Source organism: Protopterus annectens, chromosome 7.part0, assembly GCF_019279795.1.
Source record: "Protopterus annectens isolate FY-2018-M chromosome 7.part0, PAN1.0, whole genome shotgun sequence".
Taxonomy (NCBI): Eukaryota; Metazoa; Chordata; order Ceratodontiformes; family Protopteridae; genus Protopterus; species Protopterus annectens.
Window position 1 is genome coordinate 1,495,303,400 of NC_056739.1, and position 25,995 is coordinate 1,495,329,394.

At 37.9% G+C, this 25,995-nt stretch overlaps 1 protein-coding gene across 1 annotated transcript in view; it reads left to right on the forward strand.

Annotated features, from left to right (window-relative positions):
- The window catches only part of CPNE9 (copine family member 9), a 2,305,657-nt gene extending 2,295,918 nt beyond the window's left edge, over positions 1-9,739 (forward strand). The window contains exon 15 of the mRNA XM_044076409.1: positions 8,914-9,739. Within this exon, the coding sequence (XP_043932344.1) occupies positions 8,914-9,096 (183 nt within the window). The 3' untranslated portion in view covers positions 9,097-9,739. The remainder of the gene's footprint in view (positions 1-8,913) is intronic.
- The last annotated feature ends 16,256 nt before the right edge of the window (positions 9,740-25,995 follow it).

A 25,995-nucleotide genomic window follows, 5' to 3' on the forward strand; every position in this document is an offset into this window, starting at 1 on the left:
ATTAAAAAGAAGTTCTAGTCAATAATGGCATGACTGTTCAGTTATGTATTTCTTATTTCATGCCATTGATGTCATTACTGCTAATACAACAATAACAAAGTGGATAGGGCTTGTAAAAATATGTTTGTGAATTCATCATACATTTTAGTGAGTTTATCTGGAAAGAACTTAATACAATTGTTAGAATCTACAGATAGTACCATGCAAAATGTCACCAGAATGTGAGAAATCTCCTTTAAATATTATAATTTCTAATGTAAGTGACATTACTTAGATAAGACTTCACAGTCAGAGGCTACTCACAAAAGTAGGACAACTTTCAGAATGGGAGGTTTAAAGTGTGCTAAAATGTCATCTTATAATTAAAATGTATGCTGGTTAACTTGAACTTCCAAAGCAGCACAGGTTTAGACAGAGTTCTGTGAATTTGCAGATTAAGGATGGCTTATATAATGTTCCTTTGTAGTTAATATTATATAATTTGGGTTCTGTAGGTTTAAATGCTGATGAGTTAGTTATAGGAAGTTACAAGTGAAAGTTTTAAATGTTTGCCTTCGGGAGAAAAAAAGATCAAGTCATGAAAACCCAGGCTCACTTATGAACGTAAGGAAACTGTATACTGCATATGTTAATTTTTGACACTGTAGCTTCACAAGTAAAACGGCTTCTGTATATACTGAGAGTGTATATGTTCTTAACAACTTCTGTCTGAATCTGAGTCCTTCTCTGTAGTACATTATATGAAGGTTTGTCATTTCTGGAAATAAGCATGTATGAGGTTAAATATGACAAGTAGTATAACCAGAGCAATATGGCAGAAATGTAGTCAGTAGGCATATCATTACAGAATCTTTCCCTTTCACATTTTTATGAGCTTCCTCACTAACTGTCTCATTGCTCCCATCTTGTCACAGTGCTGTCTTCTCCCATGTGAGTTAGCAGTCACTTACAGCTAAAGGTCACATATACAGTTGTGTGGCAAACACATTTCTAGGGTGACTGCTATGGAAAAAATAATTGTTGGAATTTAATTGGAAATTTTTCACTACCTGTCTTGTAGTCACATTTCTCAAGCTGCAAGGCTATCCTCTCCTTTTAGGATTGTCATTTGTGTCTATTCCAGTCATATTAAAATGTCACAAGAATTATTCAAAGTTACCTGCTGTGGAATATAGTCTTATTACAAAGCATTTTCACAGCTTGTTTTAGGCCATTCTTTTCTGTACACTGTCCTTTTACTGTGCTATGTAAGTTATCATTTGTAGTGCAGCATGTATTGCGCATCTTTTGCAAGGCTGGCTACATTTTAGTTGCACGCTTTTTTTGCAATAGAAAGAGATTTTATTACAGAGTGACTCAAAGAATGGAAGTAGACAGTTGTTGTCAGGCAGCAGGTCTTTTTTGGATAAGAAACATTTTTACAAGTGGGGGTATCACAGATTGCGACTTTCAGCATATTACTTGGTACTTTTAGAAAGCTGAATATAAATTAGAATTAGAACTGCAGTGCAAGGAGAAATGGTTTGAGTTGAGTGCTGCTTGTTTTTTATATTTGATTTTGACTGGCATTCCAGTAATGTATTTAAAAAGTAATTTATTTTTTCATGCCTCACAATCTTTTTGTTTCCATCTAGATAATAAGTAAGCTGTCATGTAGCCAATACTTTGAAATATTTTTTTTTCTTCTCCACTTCATTTTGTCTTGATTGGACTCTCATAATGACGGTTTGGCACCCAGGGCAGCGTATTAAATTAAACTCCCAGTTTTTGTGATTTTGAGCATAGCCCCACCCCTTTCTAATTGGTCACACCCCTTCCCTTTGGTCCCACCAATTCAGCTGTTTCCTGCAGCCCCCCTTTGATTTGAAGTCACCAGCTGGTAAACAAATGTTAAAATAAAATTAAAAAACTTAATAAAAGTCAGCATAGCTATCTGTCTGTTCAGGTTTCCATTCCATCCCACCATGGCAACCTTTTTATATCTCTGATACTTCATCTTTCCTTGTTTTTTTTTAAAAAAAAGAAAAATCTTTATTAAATTATCACTTTTGACATAGGCAATCACTTCATATTTCCTTTTGGTTTCAGATAGCCACAGACAGTTGGGTTCTTAGTGTAATCCGGTTGGTATACTCTTGGCATTGGGAATGCCTTCCTTCTTTTCATGTCATCCCTTCTTGCACAGGGAACCATATTTCTCTTTTTTCCTCTCATTCTGTACAACATTGTCTCAGGGACTCATAGAACCAGTGCATGTCTATCTCACAGGCAAAGGGTAATATTCAAGATATTTCTAGTTCCCAAATCAGAAGAATCCCGGAGGTAAGTGCTGGATCTTTCTGCTCTAAACCTTTTTGCCAAGATTCTGAAGTTCAAGAAGTTATCTCTTCAAAATATTGTGCCATAATTCCTCATCTAGTTTTCATGGTAAAGCTGGATTTAAAGGATGCCTATCATCACATTTCTATATCCAACCATTTCAAGTGTTTCTTAAGATTTGTTGTGGCTGGCTTACATTATCAGTTTACTGTCTTACCTTTTGGGCTCTCCACTGTACCAGGGGTATTCACAAAACCCCTAGCTCCAGTCATTGCTTATTGCAGATTCCAAGGCATTCACACTTTACCATATTTGGACAATTGTCTTATCTTTGCAGACTCTTCTTCCAGCTGTCCAGTGTCTCTAGCAACTCTTCAGAAGCTTCTATGCAATGTGAGTTTTCAAATAAGTTTGCAGAAGTCTTCTTTCATCCCATCTCACAGAATTATTTTCCTGGTATGTTTGCTGGACTTGGCCTTGGGAAGAGAGTTTTTTCCTCCAGACAAAGTAAATATTTTTGAACACTTTTTCCGGAGTATCTCTGGCCTAAGCCAAGCATCTTTTCAAGGGAGTTTCCCAGGATTCTGGTGTACATGCGATAAATGATAATCATGATGCCCTTTGCCAGATTACACATGAGGAAAATACAATGGTACATCAGATCAGTCAGGATTCTGCATCTACACCCTTTGACTTTTCAGAGTCTAGTTCTGGAATTTGTAAAAAGGAAGATTGTATGGCAGGTAGACCAGATAGCTGACAATCAAGAGTTTCTATTCTCTCTTCCAACCCCTGTCCAGTCAGTCACCAGATACTTCAGACCTAGTGTGGAGAGCAGTTTCAAAAGGGGTAAAAGTGGAAGCTCCATGAAACCCAACAGACAGACAGAAGCACATAAATGAGATGTTGGCTGTTATAATTAAATAAAAATATTTTTTTCCTCTCAGTAAGTCCTGTTCTGGATTTCATGACTAAATCTCTTTAGTGCTCCATGTGTAGACTATAGCAGCAGTTTCCTACAAAAATAGCAAGCAGTTGCTACAGTTTAAAAGGAAAGAAGAGTTTTTTTCCTCCCTTTTCAACTACAGTTGGTGGGCAGCAAGATCAGAGGACTAATACATGGGAAGACCTTGGCATAGATCTGAGGAGTAGGACTAGAATCCACAGTAGTGGACACCAGACCAGGCACAAGTATGATGACTTCTGGAGACATTGGCATGAACAGCTAGAGATGTGGAAGAAGCAGGTAGAATGGTGAAACCCTCCAATCTTTAATACAGGTGCAGACATCCTTTTATGTATTGCTTTTTATGTAAACTATGTAGTATTGCCATTGAAATATATGTCTTGTGCATCTCATTAACTGAACATTTTGTACTGCAGTTTTGATGGTCTGCTGCAGTACTGTAGCAAGTGATGCAGTTGAATTAAAAGATTGCCATGTTTCAGATTTGCTAGCTTTTCTGGCACCCAGCGTCACCCCCCCCCCCCCAAAAAAAATCTGGTGCCAACCCTCTGCTTTAAGCTGAAGAGCAAAAGAATAAAGAAAATAGGTCCATTCCTGATGATCTGGCATTCCTTATTTCAGGAGCAAGCCAGGTCCTTTCTCCCCACTTCCCCATCTACTATCCTCAAGCTTGAGAATCAAAAAAAAAAAAGTCCTGTTCCCGATCTGTGATTTGGCACTCTCCTTATTCAAGGAGCAAAATGCCAGATCCATTCTTCTCCATCTACACTCTTCTCTACTTCTTGAGATATAGCAAACAAACAGCTGCTATAGTTTATGCCAGAATTTCACTCAAGACCAATCAAGATCTCCCAGTCATACCTGGAACACTTTGCATCTGGGGGAGCTGTCCCTTTTTACTGTGTGATAATAGAACAGTGAAGGGAATACTGTATGCAAAAAAAATTGTGTTGGAAGATCAAACTGCAGATGGGAATTAATTTAGAAATCAGCTGGCAAATGAGCATTTTTGGGGCTTATGTAGGATATCTGTAGAGGCCATCGACATACTATTAGCCATGTTTCCTATACACAATAAATGCAATTCCTTTTACATACTTTATCCTGCTCTTCATTACTCATGTTGTTTGTCTTTTCGGCATTTCCCGGTTAGGGGTTGCCACAACGGAACTCCGGTCCGCTAATGATTGGCAGTAGATTTTTTTTGGTGCCGAGTTGCCAGCCCGACGCCCAACCTTCAGCGAAGGCACGCTCTTCATTACTCATGGCTTTAGTATAATCTGACACCTATGTAGTAAGTGTTGAATTTTAGTGGGTGTTGCCAGGAGGAAAAAGGAACACAATGTCACTAGGCTTGGTGTTTCTATAACTACTGGGATAAGGACAAACTAGGTGATAGACTCAAGGAAAGTAATTTTAATGTGGTATCAGGAAGTAGGTTAAACATTCTGCAATATATTAGCAGAATAAAAGGAATATAGACCACCAGACAACCAGAAATGCAGTCATAATATGGATTAATAGTGATGGCATGCAGGAATATCAGCATTTTGCCTAAGTTAAGTGCCAGAAATTTGGGTTCAGCATGTTTTTTAATTGAAAAAGTAGCAAGGAGAGTGAAACCAAGCAACTGATGGCTTGTTCTGTCAAATTTGGTGGAAAATGTTACAGAATTAATCTCAGGTGGCAGTCTTAGGGTACTGTAGCTGTTAATACTTGCAACAGGCAGTTGTGAACATAGTACAAATAACTACATAAAGTTTCCAATCTGCATGTGTGTGCTTAGTTAGCATCTCAAGTTAGCAAAATATGTTATGAGGTTGTCATTCAGTCCATTAGTAAGAGGGTAGGCACTCCACATAACCTCCTACTTCTCTTTAGTTTTAAAGGTTGAAGGTTTGATGGGAAGAAGGGAGATTAAAGACCCTGCCAGCCCCCTTACAAAGGAAAAGTCAAGATTCAGGTCACATTCATGGATGCTTTAGTGATACAGGTAGATAGTTATGTCAGTGTGGTGTTACTTAGTTGTAATGAGCAGTCGTCATTCGAACTGACTTGTAGTGGTTTGAGGCCTGTTGTCTTTTTCATAACAACAGTGGGACGTCACTTATACAGTAGGAAATTACTATATAGGGCTTGTGGCAAGAGATGGAGCAGAGGATCATAACAGGAAGATGAAAAACATGGAGCAGGGAGAAAGAGAGAGAGACATTAAAGCACTGATAACACGTAAATGCAAATAATCAAAAGAAACTGGGGACCAGAAGAAAAAAGTGAGCTGTCTTACTAGTAAGGAATATAGCTGTACCTTGCAGTATAAACAAATCCTCCTTTGTAACATGCTGTATAAAGAAAATATGCTTACACAGCCTTATAGCACATGATGCCATATAACAGTTTTTGTTCCTTTAGTAACAAGATTCGTATAAGTATGCGTTATCTGTTTTCATAATGCTAAGTAGTTGCATCATGGAAGAAATGAGACATTTAGACAAATTATGTAATGTGTGCTGCAGGCACTAACTATAGTCCCCCTAATGTATCATAACTAGAGTAGCTTCTATTTTTTATTGAGAAATTAAGTTTGTAACACGATGGCAGCAATCTAATTTATTTTGGTCCAATAATTCACTATTGTGAGGTCAGTTTAATATAAACTTCCCAGTGAATAAAGTCATACTGCAGAAGTGGTAAATGAGAATGTGCCAAATCATCTAGCTGTCATTAAGTATAGTTAATGTGCAGAGTCACTTCACTAGAATGGGTCAGGCCACCAATTACAAGAAAATATAATGTAGTGGTTTCAGTGTCTGGGTCACTAGCAAATATATTCCATATCACTCAGAACACAGATCAAGTGATAGAGGGAAACTAGACAGTCAGGAATATCTTTACACTCATGTGGACTTAGGATGAGTTATTTGGAGAATCACCACATGTATATATACATTAACTACAGTCGAGATCTATACTATGTGATTCCTACCTGAGGCTGCAGAGTATGCAATCCTTATCAGCATTGCACATTCTCAAATAGTCACATGATGAGCATGTAAGCTTTGAGTTAGCACTAAGCATAATCAGTAATTTATTTTGTGGATTTTTATGAGCTATACATTTGACAGCAGCATATCTTCAAATAAAGTGCCCATTTCCAGACTGGCACTTATTAGTCTGTCATCCTGGATGTCATGTAGGTATTTGGTAATTATTTGCTTTATGCTTCACCGACAAGATCCATATTCCTAAATAGGATGCATATGCAGCTGTACTTTGAATATGTTTTCCCAGAGAAGCAAAGGGAGGTACATATGTTGGAGGCAGTTATGTGTCTTCCAAAGCAGAGTAAGAAACACTGTCATACTATTGTCCAGAAAACAATACTCTAGAATTACAGAGTACAGGCTAAAGTTAGGAAAAGGTAGCATTATGTGGAAAACTGGAATGCCTTACTTAAGGAAGTAATGGCAAACTAGTTAAATGACATATGAATACATGAAATGCCAATGAGGGAATTCTAGATGTCATCAAGAAGAGGCAACAAACGTTGATGAAGATTCAATGATAGATATATAGATTTCTAGACAGATAGCTAGATAGATAGATACATAGAAAGATTTTTAATAAGGGCTTTTAGGCTCCATTCATTTCAGAAATATTAATTTAAGAGTGCAGGACAATGAAAAGGGTTGTTACAAGTCAAACAAGGAAGTCTTGTTCTAAAATATTTATTTTTCTCTTTTGTTCTCCTTGTAAAAATCACAATGTAAAAGCAACTGTTTTCATGGGTGATCCAAGAAGATTTGTGTTAAGTGACTTGTGCAGGCTTACCCATCATTCTAGTGGAGAGAATATTGTAAAACTCAGGCTATGCTACCCTCTGCAGTTTGCACAAAACAGGGTAATATAATGTGCATATGTCAGATCGTACAATAGATTTAATGAATCAACAATTTATATTTAAAGAGTAGTGAGACTGCACAGTTAACTCTGGGCTAGCATTTACGAATGATGGTTCTTGCTACTAGCCCATAACCAAAGATTAAAAATGTTAGTGATATAGCTAGTCTTGGAGTGATCACTAGGATGCAATTACTGACAAAACTGAGTGTAGACTCTAGGAATCAGAACTATTGTCTGGGGATCATATGGTTCACTACAATTTCTGCACCGTCATATAGCTAGAAAGTTCTCAAAACAGCAGTTTATCATTTCTTGAATGTCACAGAGATTTGCAAAAAGGTGGATAGAAAAATGCGGGATCTCCTAGAAAGGATTAAAAGAATTGTGAAAAGACTGGTGGAAGGGTCACAACAACTGAAGTCTATAATCAGAATTCAGAAATACAAGGAACTATGAGAAGGCAGCACACTGGGGCATGAATTAACAAGTGAATAGCATGTGTAACTGGCTCATTATCTAAAATTAAGTGAGCAGTGTGAGAAGGCATTAGGGAAAGTTACTGGAAAGATGCATTACCTGTAGAAAGCAGGAATCTTTTATCCTATGCATACCTGTGTGTATTTCTGGTGATTTCCCTAGTTCAGAATGATGTACACTGTACACTGTATAGAAATTACAAATTCATGATCCTTTACTGTTCTCATTGTACTGCCATGACACTGAAAATCTATACGTCATAGTTACATCCTCAGTAAAACAATGTGGAGACAGTTTTAAACCTATAAAGGGCTAATTATCCCAGCTTTGAATGGCTTCTAGCATGCATTAAGTACCATAGGAACAAAGCTATAACTTAGCAATTACATATCTTTATAGGAGAAACATCACACCAAATTATTTGTTAAAAGGACTCCGCAGAAAACTGGATTAATGTTTTTATATTAATTATTAGTTAATGTTTGGTTCTTTTATGTGAGTGTGCCCAGTATTTTAAGTGGGAAGCAAGATAAGTACAGGAACACTGAGATGAAGAAATGAGAGATAGACTGAACATGTCACTACAAACAGCTATTGTGTCAAGTCACTGCTTCTTCTGCAGACACTAGTAACTTGTTAGAGACATCATGTACAGAAAGTAAAATAACATCAATGTACACTATAATTTATTTAAAGGTTTCAAACTGCAGGAGTAGTACCTGTGATTATTACTGATATTAACAACTGAATTTCCTTTTTCATTCAGAAAATGCATAAACTTGTTTATTTTAAATCTAATAATTAAAAAGAAATGAATGACAGAATAAATTAATTCCCATGTATCAGTTCTAAGAGTTTATCTGCTCCCGGTTACTTAAATACTTGAGTTGCATATAAAGTAGAAAACAGAGTAAATGTCTTACAATATAGACCACTGTCTTGTAGCTGACTGCCCTGCATTCCTATGTAGTCTCACATTATACTTTTGTTTTTCTTCATCTTTTCATCACAGTACATTAAATATGCACACTTTTACATATTTATGAAACAAGACAATGATGGAAAGACGCAACAACAGCACAAATGACAGCACTTGTAAACAACTGTTTATTTTTCTCAGGAATCCATTTTCTCTATCTAGACAGATGAATGTGTTTACAGCCCTTTCTTTGTCTGTGGTTAAATATGTTTACAGTTTCTTTGTTCTTTATCCTCAACTAACCTTGAAACCTTATTGTTCCTTCCAGTTTGTGCCATTCAGAGACTATGTGGATCGTGCTGGAAACCAAATCCTGAGCATGGCACGCCTCGCCAAAGATGTCCTGGCAGAGATCCCAGATCAGCTGTTGTCATACATGAAAGCACGAGACATCAAGCCTCGCCCACCAGTTACATCCACACCACAGCATTCTTTGAATTCACAGATCTGACAATCATTCTGCTGCTGTTTCTGCTGCATTGATTCATTGAGCTTCCAGCCCCATGTGCTTGGTGTGGGACAAAAAGATCTGAAACCCATTTTGAAAAGCTGCCATTGGCTGTCTATATTGCACCCATTTTCATTTCTGCATAACAAGCTATTTACAAAAATTACAAACTCTGTGAACTATGCTAATTTATAAGAATGAACAGTAGCACAAATAACTGAGAAGGAATTAACCACCATTTTCCTAAGACCTTTTAGTACTGCTACTGTAATGAATGAATATAACACAGTCCCATAAAATGAAGAGCACTGTATCAATATACTAAATGGGAAAATCTGTTTAAAGTGAGACACTGCCTTTTTCCACTTCCTCCTCCTATAACAGAAATTGGCAGAAGAAAAGCTCTTGTGTGGAAAAAGAAGCATTCTGCATAACAGGAAGAACATTTAATAGCTATGTTCTACTGATTGTTACCGAACTGTAATTCAAAGCACAGTAGTGGGTGTGTAATTAAAAATAGTGCATGAGCTAGGCCTGTTATTTATCACTCTTTATAAATATTAAGCATCACATCTGGAACAAGTTCTGCATTAAGGAGTTTTGTCCATCATTAAGAATGTAAAACATAAACAGGGGCTTCACGTTACTCTTTTATTCTTGACTACTATTTGCTTTTTTTATATACGTATTAGTCTGCCTCCTTGCCTCTTTTATTAGAAAATGGCCAAAATATATAAAACATTTATGTATAAAGTGTCAGTCATCTCTCATGGCCTGGACATGCTTCCTCTTCTCTGTTCTTCCTGTTCCATATATTCAGTCATGCCTTGGCCATGCTTCATCTTCATTCCTCTTCTTGTTCCATATATTCATTCATTGCCTGGCCATGCTTCCTCTTCACTACTCTTCCTGTTCCCTATACTCACTCATGGCATGGCCATGCTTCCTTTTCACTACTCTTCATGTTCCATATATTCATTCATACCCTGGCCATGCTTCATCTTCATTCCTCTTCCTGTTCCATATATTCATTCATTCCCTGGCCATGTTTCTCTTCACTGCTCTTCCTGTTCCATATATTCACTCATGGCCTGGCCCTGATTCCTCTTCATTACTCTTACTGCTTACTTCAAGATATTAAAAACAGTTACCATTTCCTGATGTTTCAATCAGTAGGCTTGCACTCTAAAAAGAAAGGAAACTCAGAAAAGTATAACACCATGGGAATGTCACAAGGTAAGGGTTGCTTGAGTCACAGAGGCCTGAAAGCAGCAAGAGTAAAGGTAATATGTCAACAACTGCTGATGTTATAGCACAACAGTGCTGAAACTACCTTGAAAGTCTTTACAGAATTTGCACACACAAGCTGAGCAAAGGGAATGTCATATGTGTTTTATTTTCTTAGCCATATCAAAAGCACTTGACACACTTGACCACCAAATTCTCCTTCACCATATCTCACTGTGATCTTTCTTCCAAATAAGTTACATAGTTCGCCAGTTTGCTGGTATGATAATATCTCGATGTCCCCAGCAATTCTTCTCAGAGTGAGTCAAAGTTCTTCACTTGGTCCTTTTATTTTAACATCTACATTAGTAATATGTCTTCCATTGTGGAAACTCTAGCTAGCCAAATAAGTTGAAAGTTCAGCACTTTTTTTCCAGTCCTGAATATCTTGGAAATATATGCACTATTACAGCTCAGTTCTGATTCACTTCAGACATGGCTAGCAAATATCATCATGGTATTTGAACACAACCGAAACAAATGTTATTCTCTTTAAAAGTCACTGTAGCAGTCTCAACAGTAGTCAACAACCATTCTAGCTCAGAATAGATTCCCACTTGAGACAACTGCTTGTGCAAAACTGCTTCCATGAAAAACAAACTTATATCTGTCTACACGTCAAAGCAGATGTTCTCCTTACAACCAAAAACATAGTTTACTCCACAGAGAACTGCATGACTAAATAAGCTCAACATTAACAGATAGGGTGTATCCCTTCCCCAACCAAACCTACTCTGTACAGCCAGCATCCTAAACAAACTCCATCACCTCAACTATCTAGACTTGAAGGTTCCTGCACTAAAATTGTTACATTTGTATCAAGCCTCCCTGCTAGGACTCACTACTGTGTCCCTCCAAGTATGATTCACTGGATGAAAATTCAAGCAATAACTACATCTGTCTGTTAAGAACAGCCCAGTCTGGATTTTATTCATCAGGTAATAGTCTCATTCTACAATCTACTTTATAGTAGCATTCCCCCTCCCCAATTCCACTCACACTATAAGTATGCAACATGCCTCCATTCTCATGTTCCACACGTTTAGTGACTCCTCCTTTTTAGAGTACTCTTCCTCAAATTTTACACCAAATCCTCAAATCCTATTCAAGCATCTCTTCCCTTTTACCAGACTGGCATTGTGACTGCTGAATAACCTGACATTGTCTCATCCCTAAATTACAGTAAATTATAGGGTTGCCACCTTTTCAAATGACCAAAGTAGGACATTTTCGGGACACACACCAGATTTTACAGGCCGACACATGTCCACGGTCAGTACAAAGGATAAAACTTTACTTTTTTGCCTAAATAAAAGCTTATTCTTGTAGCAGTTTAGTTGCTTATTCTGTTTCTTGTAACATTTAAGTATTTTAGATACATAAATAACTATTTTATGCAACTATTACATAACATATGGGGCATAATTATGTCTTACAATGTCAGGACATTTGCCATTTTTAATATTTTTGGTCAGGAAACAACTGCCCAAAGAGGGACTGTCCCTCGTAAAGTGGGACAGGTGGTAACCCTGGTAAATTACTGTCTCAGTATATTCAGACTAATGTTTGCAACTAGTGTTACTTAAATGCCCCCTTCTGTTTTGTCTTCTTGTACTCTGTTTCAATATAAATTAACCCCTTCCTCTACTACCTTTCATTTCCTCATCTCCAAAGCAGTGTGTACGTGTGCGTGTGTCTGTGTGTGTGCGCGCATGTGTGTATGTGTGTGTTTGTGTGTGTGTGTGTGTGTGTGTGTGTGTGTGTGTGTGTGTGTGTGTGTGTGTGTGTGTGTGTGTGTGTGCGCGTGTGTGCATGCACTAGCCTAACAATGGTCATCATTAAAAGGATATGACAAAAATACTTACCTGAACCAGAGTATAAGGCACTTTGTATCACCACTATAGCCATATTCTTAGACTTGTATCACAAATCTACCCATGCCATTAATCAAAGCAACTCAGTGCCATTCACAGGCATATAGGAAAAAATGAAACTATACAACTGAATACATCAAAATGCCATATATAAAAGCTACAAAAAATTGCCATGTACACTACAGCCAGACTCATAAAGATGAAACTTAGACATTTCAATAACCATATAAAAATAAACTAAAAAGAAAAGAAAACTAAATCTGCAAACTACCAGTTAGAAAATGGCATTACCAGCAAAACAGACACAAAGCTAAAATGTACATTAATAATTCCTAACTAAAACAAGTAAATATATTATAAACCTAGCATAAAATAACTTAACCCTCACTGTGCTACAGAAACATTGCCAAAAAGTAACAAAAATGTAAGCAAATTTAGTTACCCCAACACTGGAACAGAATGCCACCCACAAGACAGCCCTTTCATAAAAGCACATCTAAACTAGAAAAATTTTCAAAAGAAAATCTATGCAATTATTCCATGAGTGAGAAGCAGCAAGTAAAATACAAAATACAAAAAAAGGATAACTATAATGTGTTTGGGCTGCTCTTGGGTGATGAATGAAATGCCTTGTATTACAGAATTAAGGACCCCATTTTTGACTGGTGGTTCAGTTACTCATCATGGAACTTATTCCCCTAATTCTACAGTACAAGATTTTTTATTATACAGTAGATTCCCTGCCCCATATACATTCACATACACACATACACACACGCACAGATAGACAGGCAGATATATAGATAGACAGACAGACAGATATCTAGATAGATAGATAGATAGATATGTATGGGAATCTGCGTACAGAACTATTGGACCTCACTAGACAGTCAGTCAAGTGGCTGAACATCCCATCAAGTGTAGATATGATACTGAGAATGTAGTATCCAGAGCTGCAGCTGTGGGGTCAGTAACTAGAAGACATGCTTGATTGAGGCAACTACCTTTGTTAAATGATGTCAAATGTAGCTCCTTAATGCTCCCTTGGATAAGGAGCTATGTTTCAGAAATAATGGAAAAGGGATAGATTATGCAGTTAGTAAAACAGCTTTTTTATTTCTCTTATCCCTATAAATCACATTAATTATCCTCCTGAGTCTACGGTCCCTACCACAGGCAAGTAAACAATAAGAAAAGTAAGGGTAAGCAGGGTCAGTATAAGAAGAGATGCAGAGAGACCAAAAGGGAGAAGCCTGGGGACCACTGAGGCCTGGACCCCCTAGGAAGCAGCCATGACTAAATGGAGCTTCTTAATCCCTAGGTCACAGAGCATCTCGGGATTTGATCAGTATGATTTTTTGTTACTTTGATATGCAATGCTTATTTTCTAAACTGAGAATACAGACTACAATCTTTTGTTTTATTGTTTTTACTAAAAAAGAAGTTTTATTGCCTAAATCCATAAATTATATAGCACCTAGGCACCTGCGGATACTTGCGCAACATACATTTTATGTTGCTATGTAAATAATTTACCCCGGAACATTGTGAATAATTTAATTTTGTAATTATCCACAATTACTGCTATCTTAACTTAACATTTTGTTGGTAAAACATTCTCCTTGTATAGGCCTACTGTGTGAAGCCTTCTGATGATAATAAGAGCTTTCCAGGTCAAAATAAAAGTCAACTCTAGTTGGATAAATCACTGCTACTGGTTTAGAAAATAAATCAAATTTGGCAATGTGTGCATTTAGCAAAAATCAATTCCTATTAAATTATATATTGCATTTTTATAAAATGGTTTAACATGGCTGTCAGAAAGTGCAGTTTGTATTGAGAACAAAGTCACGTTTGGGACCTATGCATACACATATATTCATAGTACTATATTTTTCAGACTAAAATCTGTGGTTGTATACATGTAATAGTACAATACGAAGTATGCACTTCACTAGTATATAATATATGAGACCTCCCCGAGTGTATGTGTGGTAATTACTGTTCACACTATGATGTCCTAGCGCAGTGCACATCACAGGGGTCCCCATAACTACCAATGAGTACACAAGCTGCTATGAGTTACTGTACACTTGGTGCCACACGTACTAATTACATTATGTATTACATGGCTTATAAAACTGTTTTATTCTACCAGTTAAAAGAATATTTGGATATGTTTTCAAAATACTTTGCTTTGTGTCATTTTTATGGGTGCAGTATCACCAAAGCATCCTGTATACATACTGTATGAAGAAAATGTGCTTATACAGCCCTGTAGCACGTGACGTCATGTGACAGTCTTGTGTTCCTTTAGTAACAAGATTAGTACAAGTATGCCTTATCTGATTTAATAGTGTTCAATAGTTGCATCATGTTAAGAATGAGATGGTTAGAGGAATAATATAATGTGTACTGCAGGCACTAACCACATTCCTTGTACTATATCGATAGAGTAAGTTCTAACTTTTTATGTTAAAACTGAGAAACGAAGTTTAGAAAATTATTGTACCAATCTAATCAACTTTGTTCAAATAATTCATATTGTGTGGTCAGTTTAATGTCTTCTTTAACTGTCTCACAATTCTTCAGTTTCCTGTATCCATTTTATAACTTTTAGCTTATCTCTCAATCATCAAACAGAAAGTGTGAGTGCAGATGTTTGCAGAAGCATCCTATGGTTCTGATAACTACTTTTCTTTTCAAATATGTTGAATTACCTGTATGCTACTTGTTAGGGAACAGCTAATGAACAAAGTTAATTTATAGTGGTGATTTTAAAAAGCAATAAGCACGTCTTGTATGTTACATGATACAAAAATATATACAAATTACATAACAAAATAACAAATACAGACTTTACATTAAATGTGTGCAGTTGTACATTTGTATGTGCACTAAGGAAGAATTTAAGATATGGATAATATAGCTGAGTCAGTTGTGGGGCACAGTAACCCAGAGAGGCATAATAATGCATGACCAATCTTCAGAAAGGAGTGATGCAACAAGCAATAAGAGTGGATCGTTCTCAAAGTTACCAAACAACAAAAGAAATTAAGAAGATATGGTGAAAAGGAATGTAAGCAGATGTTGATTGACTAAATATAAAACAATCACACAGAGTCAATTTACAAAACTGGCCATAAGAAAATCCTAAAAGAGTATCTGAAGCAAGTTAGAACAATCATGCCTTAATGCCAGCCACCATAACAACAACAATAATGAATTGCGGCACTGAGTTGCAGGTACTGGTGTCTGTCATGAGGCAAACTTCACAGCCATCTCAGAAACAGGCCATGGAAAATAATAGCCAGCTTGAATCACTTACAATCCAGATATATTGGGGGAATATAAAGGGAAGGCAAAAACTGAAGACCACCACTGCAGGTCAAAGAAGTGCAGACATACTAGGGGAAGAAATAGGGAAATAAAATCAGTGTCAGCTTATCTCATTCTGTTTCAGGCAAATAATAAATAATATTGCTAATTATCCATCACCATTGAGAGCATGGGTATAAGGGAAGCACATAAAAATGATACTAATCTGAAGGTTGTGGATGTTGACTGAGAAATTAAAAGGCGTATGAGCACTATAACTTGAGTTGTGCTAAACAAAGTACATGGCTAGATCAACTGGAGAGGGCATTTAATTAAGGACTGCACTGTCCATGATAAAATAAAATAAATATGTACTCATGCTAGCTGCATAGGGGTAGAGAAATAAAGCCTCACAGACCTGTTCAGCTAGTGACCCGTGATCCCAGGTACTGACAGAGCACTTGGGCTAGAGGGAGGATGCTGATGGGAGTCAACAGGCTGATGGTTGTCTCATCCATACCAGGAGGAGAAGGAGGTGGTTTGGCTTGGTGTTAGATGTGAAACAGCAATGATAGGGTAATGACACATGATGCAGTTTGTGAAGCAGTGTATAGGGCCACAGCTGGAAATCAGTGTGTGTGTGTGTGTGTGTGTGTGTGTGTGTGTGTGTGTGTGTGTGTGTGTGTGTGTGTGTGTGTGTGTGTGTGTGTGTGAAGAAACAAAAACACACACATGCAAGCACATGCACACCACTGAGACAGTACTGCAGGCCTCATCTTAAGATAGTTCCATTAACCACCTTCAGTGATTGGCGTTAAGAAGTATGCAAAAAAGTACAGCTGTGTACATTAACATAATAGATGTCTGGCCAATCACTAATGCAGTAGCATGTGCTATATTGGATGTATCCTGCCCAAAATATCACATATTCAGTCAGTCTATTAAACCTTTATAGTTTCACAGGTTCGTAGGTGAGTATTAAGTAATCAGTTTGTAGACATACAGGCACCAGAATTCTGGGCTGTTTTGCCCTAACCAAGAGGTTGAAGCTTCCTAATGCTTGTATGTCAGGTAGTAAAATGTCATGTCAGAGAATTGAACAAAGGTGATCATGATTTCATGGCAGCCAGAGGAAGATGGGAAAATAAAAAAAGGAAAGGAGGGAGGGTGGGAATACTGCAATAGTGATCTATACTAACATCTACTGTTATGGTAAGTTAACTTGTACAACTGTACTATGGTCATCATTAAACCATTGTTGCAGTAACATATAGCTATATCAGATAATTACCAAAGCTTAGGAAGTATGGGTGGAGGTAACAGGACCAGAGGTCACAAGGCCCTGGAAAAAAATATGTAGAAATCGTATTCCGTCTCTGGAAAGGAGTCCTCGTTGTTGTGCTTAGGGAAAGTGTGTACTGATAACCAAGGAATTGACACTGGAATAGCTCTAGAATCCACCCCTTTCCAAAAGGCCTCAGAAGTTGCCACAGCTGTGGAGGAGTGACTCGACATTCTGAGGGGGGGTATTTTCTATGATGAGAATAGCAGAACTAAATAACCTAAATTGGCCACCTAAAATGATTTGCTTGGAAACTACTTGTTCTTTTGTCTTGCCCTCAAAAGAAATAAAGAGATGGTCTGAAATTCTGAACTCTTTAGTCTTCTCCAGGTAGTATCTGAGTTTCCTGTGGACATCCAAGATATGAAGAATTCTCCCCATTCTGTTTGGGATCAAAGAAAAGGGAGGTTGATAGATTTATTTAAAGTAAGCTCAGAAATGACTTTGGGCATGAAGGTAAGGTTTGTCCTAAAACTCGTTCTGTCCATATGGAAAATCAAAAAGGGATGAAAAATGAGGAAGGCCTGTAACTCAGATACTCATCTAGTTGAAGTCAGAAAAATAAATATAGCTGTCTTCATCTTAAGAAGTTTCAAGGAAGAACTGTCTGCTCGTTCAGATGGAGACAGAGTTGGCTTCTACAACACTTATTTAAGATTCCAGAATGGAGCACCTGTATTGAAGTTAGTACAATATGTAAAATCTGTTTTAATTATTGTTTGACTTGGAAGAAAAAGGAAAGAGGGAGATCTAAGGGTAGCCAAGCAGAAATGGCTGAAAATGCACTTTGTTAGAAGTATAAGAAAGGCCTGATTTGAGTAACTGACACAGGCACTGGAGAATGAACAGAGCCCTTGCCTGGCATGAATCTTGGTCTCAAATATGGTAACAGCTAGAAAATATTTTCCCTTTGGCTAAATATGATTTCCTAGCAGAAGGCCTCCTTTCCTTCCTGTTGCACATTTTCTGAAAAGAGTTGCCTAAATGTGATTAAAAACCTATCCTCCTTACAGTGTGGTGCAGGCTGAGACAGGGATCTATTGTCTTGTGTAAGTCCACCCTGTCAGGAAGTTTTTAGTAATGGCCCCCTGGTCAGGTGCATGAGACGGGAGAACCAATGTTGTCTGAGCCAAAAGGGGGGTTACCAGAAGTATCTTCAGGGAGTCCTTTATCTTCAACAGGACTCTGGTTATCAGAGGAAAGTGGAGAAGGCATAAAGGAATATTCTTGCCCACAGGAATTAAAAGGCATCTATTTTCCAGGCTTTTTTGCAAGGTTGCCTGGCACAGGGCTGCAGTAACTGTCTGTGATGAATAGAGGCAAACAGATTTACTTGGGGACATTCCTCAAAGGTGGACAATCTCCTAGAAGACCTCTGGGTGTAACAACCATTTGTGAGGGCCTGTCTTGGATCTGCTCAGCCAGTTTGCAATTGTGCTTTGCTGTGACAGAATATAGGCTCCCTACAGAGAGAGATTGTGCTGAAATGCTAATTCCCCAGGCTATTATGGCTAGTCAGCACAAGGGATATGACCTCTTTCCTTCTCATTTGTTTATGTATCAGTGCTTTGATAGATTTTATTAGGGCCATCATTTATTTGAGCTTTATGTGTTTGTGCTTGAAATAAGGCTCCCAGATGCCCTGGATTTGGAATTTTTTAGAAATTGTCCTCCATGCAAAATCTGAGTCATCCATTGTGACTGAGTAGCCATGGAAGGAAAAACAAGGAGACCTGGATTCTGTTGGACTTGATTTGCCCATCAGAGGAGTTCCTGTTTGATGAATTCTAGGACAAGAATAAGGAATGAAAGGGGATGTCAGTGATGGTTTCATACTGATTTGAGAAACCATAGAATTTTTGTCATGCAGAGTCTGACTAAAGGAATCATGAGAATGGATGAAGCCATGTAACTGCGAATTATAATGAATTCCCTTGATCTAGAACTGCTCTTGTGAGTAAGATTTAGGAATTGCTGATGATAGATGGAAATTATCTCTGGAGGGAAATAAGCTACCATAAGCAGGGTATCTAGAAAGCATCCTAAAAAGACTAACCTGTGGGAAGAGAGCAGGGAAGACAGTTACAGATTTAACCTGAACCCAAGACTGTGGAAGAGGTTCAAGGAAAAGTAAAGGGATGCTAGAGTGGCTTAGGCAGTCATAGCCAGAAGGAGGCAATCATCCAAGTAGGAATAAATGTGAATTCCTTTAACTCTGCATAACACAATGACTGGAGCCAGACATTTTGTGAATACGCATGGAGCAGTAGACAGACCAAATAGCAAAGATGAACAATGAAAGTGTAACCCCAAAACAAAGAATCTCAGATAACACATGTGGCCTTTATGAACAGGGATATGAAGATAGGCATCATTGAGTTCTAGAGTGATTAAGTAAGCCATGGGTGGAAGTATAGAGAAACAAAGACGGCAAGGTTTACATTCTGAACTTTGGTACTATGAGAAAGATATTTAGAAATGAAATCCAAAACCAGCCTCCAAGTATCTTCCTTCTTGGATACTAGAAAAATCCTTGAAATAGAAACATTTTCTCTGCTAGGAAGGAGGGACAGACTCTATTACACCTTGTGACAATATGTCTATAGTATCTTGGAAAAAGAAATTAGTTTGTGTACATGTTTTGTTGAGTATTTTTCTAACCTGTGAGGCAGAACTGTACATGTTTGACAAAATGGTTTGAATGCCAGAAGCAAGAAAGCTAACAATAGATGCTACATGTCAGGAAAATGGAAGGTAAGTATTTTGCCATGCTTGTTTGGCAGTTGATTGCTCTGAAAGCCAATGTAGAAGAAGTATACACCTTTTCCCCATACCTGTTAAATGTCCTTCTGTCTTTTTCATTGGGGTCAGGGTTTGATGGAACAAAGGGTTTAGAACTACTGTCTCTGTCCAGTGAAATGACGGGTCAGCAATGGAGTTTCTGAAAAGAACAGTATGAGTTTCTGGCACCTCATAAAATGTATGATTTTCTGGGTGCAGGAGGATGAGAATCCATACAAAAAGCAGCAACATTAAAAACATCCTCCAAAGCCCCCAGAACTGGATAAAAAGCTACAAACTTTGGGGTAATCCATGCTAAGTAGGTCATGCTATCTTTCTGAGCCTTCAAAACCTCTATTCCATCCCCACTTGAAGAGCTCTTTCATCTTAAAGATAGTGTTGGAAAAGCTAAGCTTCTCATCTGGAGAATCTGAGGATAAAGTGTCCTCATATTCAAATTCACAGGAGATGTAAGAAGAGAGCTATGATACATAGTCAAGGCCTTCATCTTCAGAATCAGGGACTACCCCTTCTCAGAGGAAAAAGGAGATTTCTTCCTTTTTACCTGGGAAGACACTGAAGAGGTATACTGAAAAGACTATTAATATAAAAAGGCCCTGATTAAAGTTGTACCAGGCTTCCTGTGAGCCCTTCTGACTACAGGCAATAGAAGGGAGGACAAATGTTTAATCTTCTGGGTATTTTAATTTGGGGTATCTAAGATTATCAAAGGAAGAATCAGATATCCACACCTCCAGTGATGACCCAGTAGCTTACTGCCTTATCATGATTTGATGAACTCCTTCTGAATGCCTTATGTTCAGTCCTACTGGATATGTGCCATTCCTGGACCTTAATGACTTATTGTGCAGCGTCACTAGAGCAGTTAAGTATATTGGACTGATGGTTCAAGGGCTCCAAATCTACCTCAGAGAAACCATCCATCGCACACTGTAGAAAATAGGTAGATGAATGAGTCTGTGAAACAAACTGTAAACTCTCGTACAACAAAAAAACACACACCACTCCAAAACGTATAAAAAATTCTTTACTGGTGTGTCCGGTACCTCTGCTTATGCCTTCAAGGAATAAACTTTACACCAAGCAGCCATTTCTTATATACTATAACATCATTCAATTAGTTACATCCATTTAAATTTAATTAACATTAATTGTTCAATGAAACATACTAAAATGCATGTTTTTATTTTAAATACATTTTCTATTACGAATGTTACTAATTTCATGTGCCAAACTTGTTATAAAAATATTAACAATTTATTGTAGAGAGAAAGTATATATATATAAAATATAATTATATATGAAATATTCACAATCAGATTCAACATTAACCAGATTTCATTAGATAAATAACACCAATATATGTCATGTATATATATCTGCATATTGAATGAGTCTGATGAATGATTCTGTTCAGAAACCTCTTTGAAAATGTTTATTTTTTTTAACTAAGGGGTAAATTTATTTAAAAAGAGTTAGAAGTCATGGTCATGTGCACAAAAACCTTCAGACCTCATTTTTAAGGAAAAAATCTGAAGGAACTATGCTTTCTTGGTTTTAGGAGTAAAGGATAATGAGGTGTCTGAGGATCTGATGTTATGACTCCCCCTTAAAGAGAAATTGCATGCTGTGTGGGCATCCTTACAAGGTACTGCACTCTGCACATTTCCCTTTCCTGACAGACATATGCTACAATATAATGTAACAGTTTGCTACCCATCCGGTAACATATGGACTGATGCCTAGTTGAGAGTGTTTATCTATTATACCTGAGTGGGGAATAGTATCAAAGGCTTTGGCCAGGTCAAGGTAGATGGTGTGCACCATCTTCCCTTCATCCACGGCCTTGGTGACTATCTCAAAGAAGCTGACCATATTTAGCAGGCATGACCTCCCCTTGACAAAACCAAACTGTGTGGGATCGAGTGTCTGGAGGCTGCCAATGTCCTTGTGAATGAGGTCCATGATAATTTGCTCCATGACCTTGCAGATCAGGCTAGTTAGCCTGATGGGTCTATAATTTCCTGGACTGGTGGACACTCCACCTTTGTGCAAAGGGATGACAGTAGCTGTCCTCCACTTGACTGGGATGAAGCTGGTACTCAGGCTTTGGTTGAATAGGGTGCCTAATGGCATTGCAAGTTCCTGCCTGAGTTCATGTAGGATGCAGTCTAAGATGTTATCAGGTCCCATGGAGGCTGTATTTTTTTTCCTTTGAGAGGGCAGTGATGACTTGCTCCCTAGAGATAAGGGGAGCGGGGCAGGTACTGGGGATGTCCTGTTTTACTGATAGGGGACAGGATTGAAGTTTTCAGTGAACCTGTCTGCTAGCAGGTTGGCTATATCTACAGCGTTTGTGTATGTGGTGTCCCTGACCATCAGTTCTGAGCAGATCTGGGTACTTCCCTTGAGATTGCGAACATATGTGAAGAAGGCCTTATGATTGTCTTTAGTAAATGTGGCCAGTCTGGACTTGAAGTTTGCTTTGGAGGATTTCATTAGTGCTCTTATTTGCCTGTTCAGACTAAGGAGAGATTGCTTCCAATTAAGCACCTGCTCCTTCTTGGTTCAGGACAGCATTTTTTTTTCTTTTATTATAGAGTTTATTTATTGCAGATGTCTGCCAGACAGGTTTACTCTTCCATGAGGAGGAGGATTTCATCCTATCAGGTATTCCTGACTCCATGCAACTATACAAATGCTCATATTGTACCTTCCCTTGGGAGATTGTAATCAGTTTTGGAGAATTTTTTTGTTTGACCCTAGCTGGGGGAGATGGTGACTTTGAAAGTGACCGCTTTGTGGTCAGATCTTACCAGGGATGATGACACTGTAGGGATGCTGCAGTGGTTACTCATGTTGGTTAATACCAAGTCCAAGATATTTTCACCTCTTGTGGGGGTGTTGACCAACTAGTCCAAGGCATTTGCATTGACAAAATCAAGGAATCTCTGGGCATTTATGTTTTAGAATGAGTATTTATTCCAATCTATGGTTGGATAGTTAAAGTCACCCAGGATCAGTGTAAAGGATTGAATCTTAATAGATTTGAAGAGGTCCAAATAGGTGGAGTGGGCATCTTGAGTCAAAGTTGGAGGCCTATAACTAGCTATGATTTGAATAGGGGTCTTGTTAATTGTTAACTACACCTGGAGTGTTTTCTGTGCATCATACTGTTTGACCAGCCTAGAGGTGTGTATGTCTTTTATATATATCGCAACTCCACCTCCTTTTGCTTTGCTGCCCACGGTTTGGGTCTGAATGTATGATAGGATGAGTAACCTGGTATGGCTCAGGTGCTTTCCGTAGCTGTGAACCAGGTTTCTGTGACTGCACAAATGTCAGCATCTTCCAGGGTTAAGAATGCTTGCAATGAGTGCAGTTTCATGTTTAGACTCCTAACGTTTAGCAGCATGACCTTTAATTTACATTTTGATGAAATGTTCATGTTGGTAGTTTGGCATTGCCCAAAAAAGGCACTATGGGGGAGGCAAGAGTCTTGGTCTTAGCCAGGAGCCTGAAACCCAAGGGAGACAGATGCAGGCCATCTCTGGCAGAGCATCATGGTTTGTCAATCATGTCATCCTAGGCTGTCAGGTACAGGATCTCCTTGGAATGACACCAGAAACTAAGCCAATTGTTAAAGTCAATCATTTTCTGCTTGTATTGAGGCATCATTCTGGGTGACGGTAGAATGCTGCTTAAGGCTAGGAACATACCTGCCTGGGACACATATTCAGTGAGCTCGATCAAGTCTCACTTCATATAGTCCAGGGAGGTATGTCTCACGTCATTCATGCCAACATGGACTATGACAGATTCATAACAGTACCTGTTGAGTGACTTGAGTGCATGGGTGATATGGTGGATTCTGGTACCCAACAAACAACTAACCATGACTTTCTCCTTATCCAGCCTGGTGAGGGGCACATCTGTGTGTCTCACAATGGAGTCTCCTATGTCTAATATGTTGGATTTATGTTTAGATCTTAGTGGCTGTGTGACACAGGTGTGTGGACTATGTGTGGTGTGTGGTGTGGTGGGCAGTGGAATTTGTGTGTGTTTTCGACATACAGTGCATGAGGAAGGCATCCAAAGCTTTAGTAGACTGACATAATGTCCAACAATCTTGGTAGGATAATCCTATATATCTATATGCTACTGCAACTGTGCTCTAATAATGAACATGTTCTGAACCCTGCAGGGTAATGATCATTATCCCTGTCTCTCACCTCCTCCTATTGTCAATATCCTCAAATTCTGAGGAGGAAACTGAAGTAATCTAGAGAGCTTGAGCGAAGTCTGGTATTCCACTTATGACCCAGAGGGTGACAGGATTAACAAAAATAGAATATAAAATATTAGTTCAGATAAAATCACTTTAGCTAGCAGATCTAGGAGACTCTCTCTCTCTCTCTCTCTCTCTCTGATAGCCTCCCTGTGGGAGGAATAAAGATGCTTTGTTGAAGTTTCAAGTAGTTTCTTCAGTTAAGTAGGCAGATGGATGAGTGTTCTTAAAGAGAGTGTACTCCGAAATTCTGAGGAGGGGAAGAGGAATGAATGGGCCAGTGGGTGGTAGCGTGATCGCTGATCACAGAGAAACGAGGAGGTAAATGTTATAAAAATCTGTATAAACCTATCAACCTGCACTAGAGTTCAAACAGTCATACATTACCTTGATGAGTTAGGTGCCTTGATTTGAACTAAGCAGTGCATGCAGTTAAAGACGTTATATAAAGTTAGGTGGAAATCAATATACATAATTAATCAGTCGTGTATACCAACTGCTGAAAAACAAAACTTTAACAAGACAGAACTGTATTTCTGAAAAAGAGATAAAGATTTTTACAGAAAATTTATGAGAAGACATCAAAAGCAGTCAGTTAAAATACAAAAGATCAGAGAGATTCTTCCAAAAACAGACCAAGATATGATGCTTTGATGCCAGCATGTTTCCCAGGTAAATATGAGTTCTACATATCTATTTTTTTTCTCAAAGGTGATATCACTCTTGAGCAAGAAAACTTAAGAAGGGAGGTGTGGGATCACAGAACAATCATACTGCAGTGGGGATGTATCCCCCTCCAAACAAATTATATATTCACAACAATTCTGTTTGTTTAACTTGCTTTACTCTGTCATTGCAAATATCTGTTTTGGCATTAGCCAATTAAATCAGTGTTGATTTCAGACAGTGTAGCTCAAGATTTGCATGCTGCATATTGTTCTGAGTTTTGATCAGATGAACTAAGTATAATTTATGTATCTTCATTGAGACACTTAACAGTAGGTTTATAAATGTCTTTGTACACACCACATTCCTTTGTTTGGCCAGAGTCCTTCTAGTAGAGATCTTTGTCCATCTTTTAAGAACTTTCGCTTTGATGCCTACTCTGAAAAGTCACTCATTAAGATTAATTTTAAACAAACATTCTTCACTCCAACTAGGTCCTACGGTTATACATCATAAAGGACATGAGAAACCAAAAGGCTCTATTCTTCTCAGGTAATGTTTTCAGTCCAAGAACTAATGTAAATAGTCTGGAGGTATTTCAGTCTATGACATTTGCAGTCTCACTTGTATCAAGATGCCAGCCATACAGATCAATGACTGGAAATTCTGCATTATTTTATTTTGTGTAAAATCCAAGTATCCTTCCTTGTAAGACAAGGAGAAAGTGTATAGGGTGGGAAGGAAAGTGGGAGAGAGAAAAGTTTCCTCCCTATAAGACGATGAAATATGTGTAGGGGGTTAATGCTGAGAGAATTTGTAAAACCTATTTTTTATTTTTGTTATTTATTTACTTTTATTATTTAAGTATTTATTTATTTTGCTGGAAGGGATTTTAGCCCATATACAGCCACAGAGTTTCTCACTTTGTTTCCATATATTTCTCAAAAAGTTGCTAACAAACAGTCTAGAGAGGATGAAGAAAATGACTCACAATGATTATACTAACATTGTGGGTTTTCTGCCCATAAATCAAATAGTATTACTTTGAATATATAGATTCTTAAGATTCTTAGGGAACTCTGGAAAATTTTCATTGCTCCATGGCTACTAGCAACCATCTAAGAGACATAGTATAAAATTCATAGGAAAGGACCTGATGTTTTTGCAGGTATATCCTTCATCTAATGTCATTATTTCAGAGGTAATTTTGAAGAAGGTTAATTGTCTATTATGTTCGTTTTGCAAGGCAAGGATTTACAAATGGGATTGTTTTAGCAAATAAGCTGTTTTCTAATTCTAAGAAGAAACATACCTGTAGTAGTGGT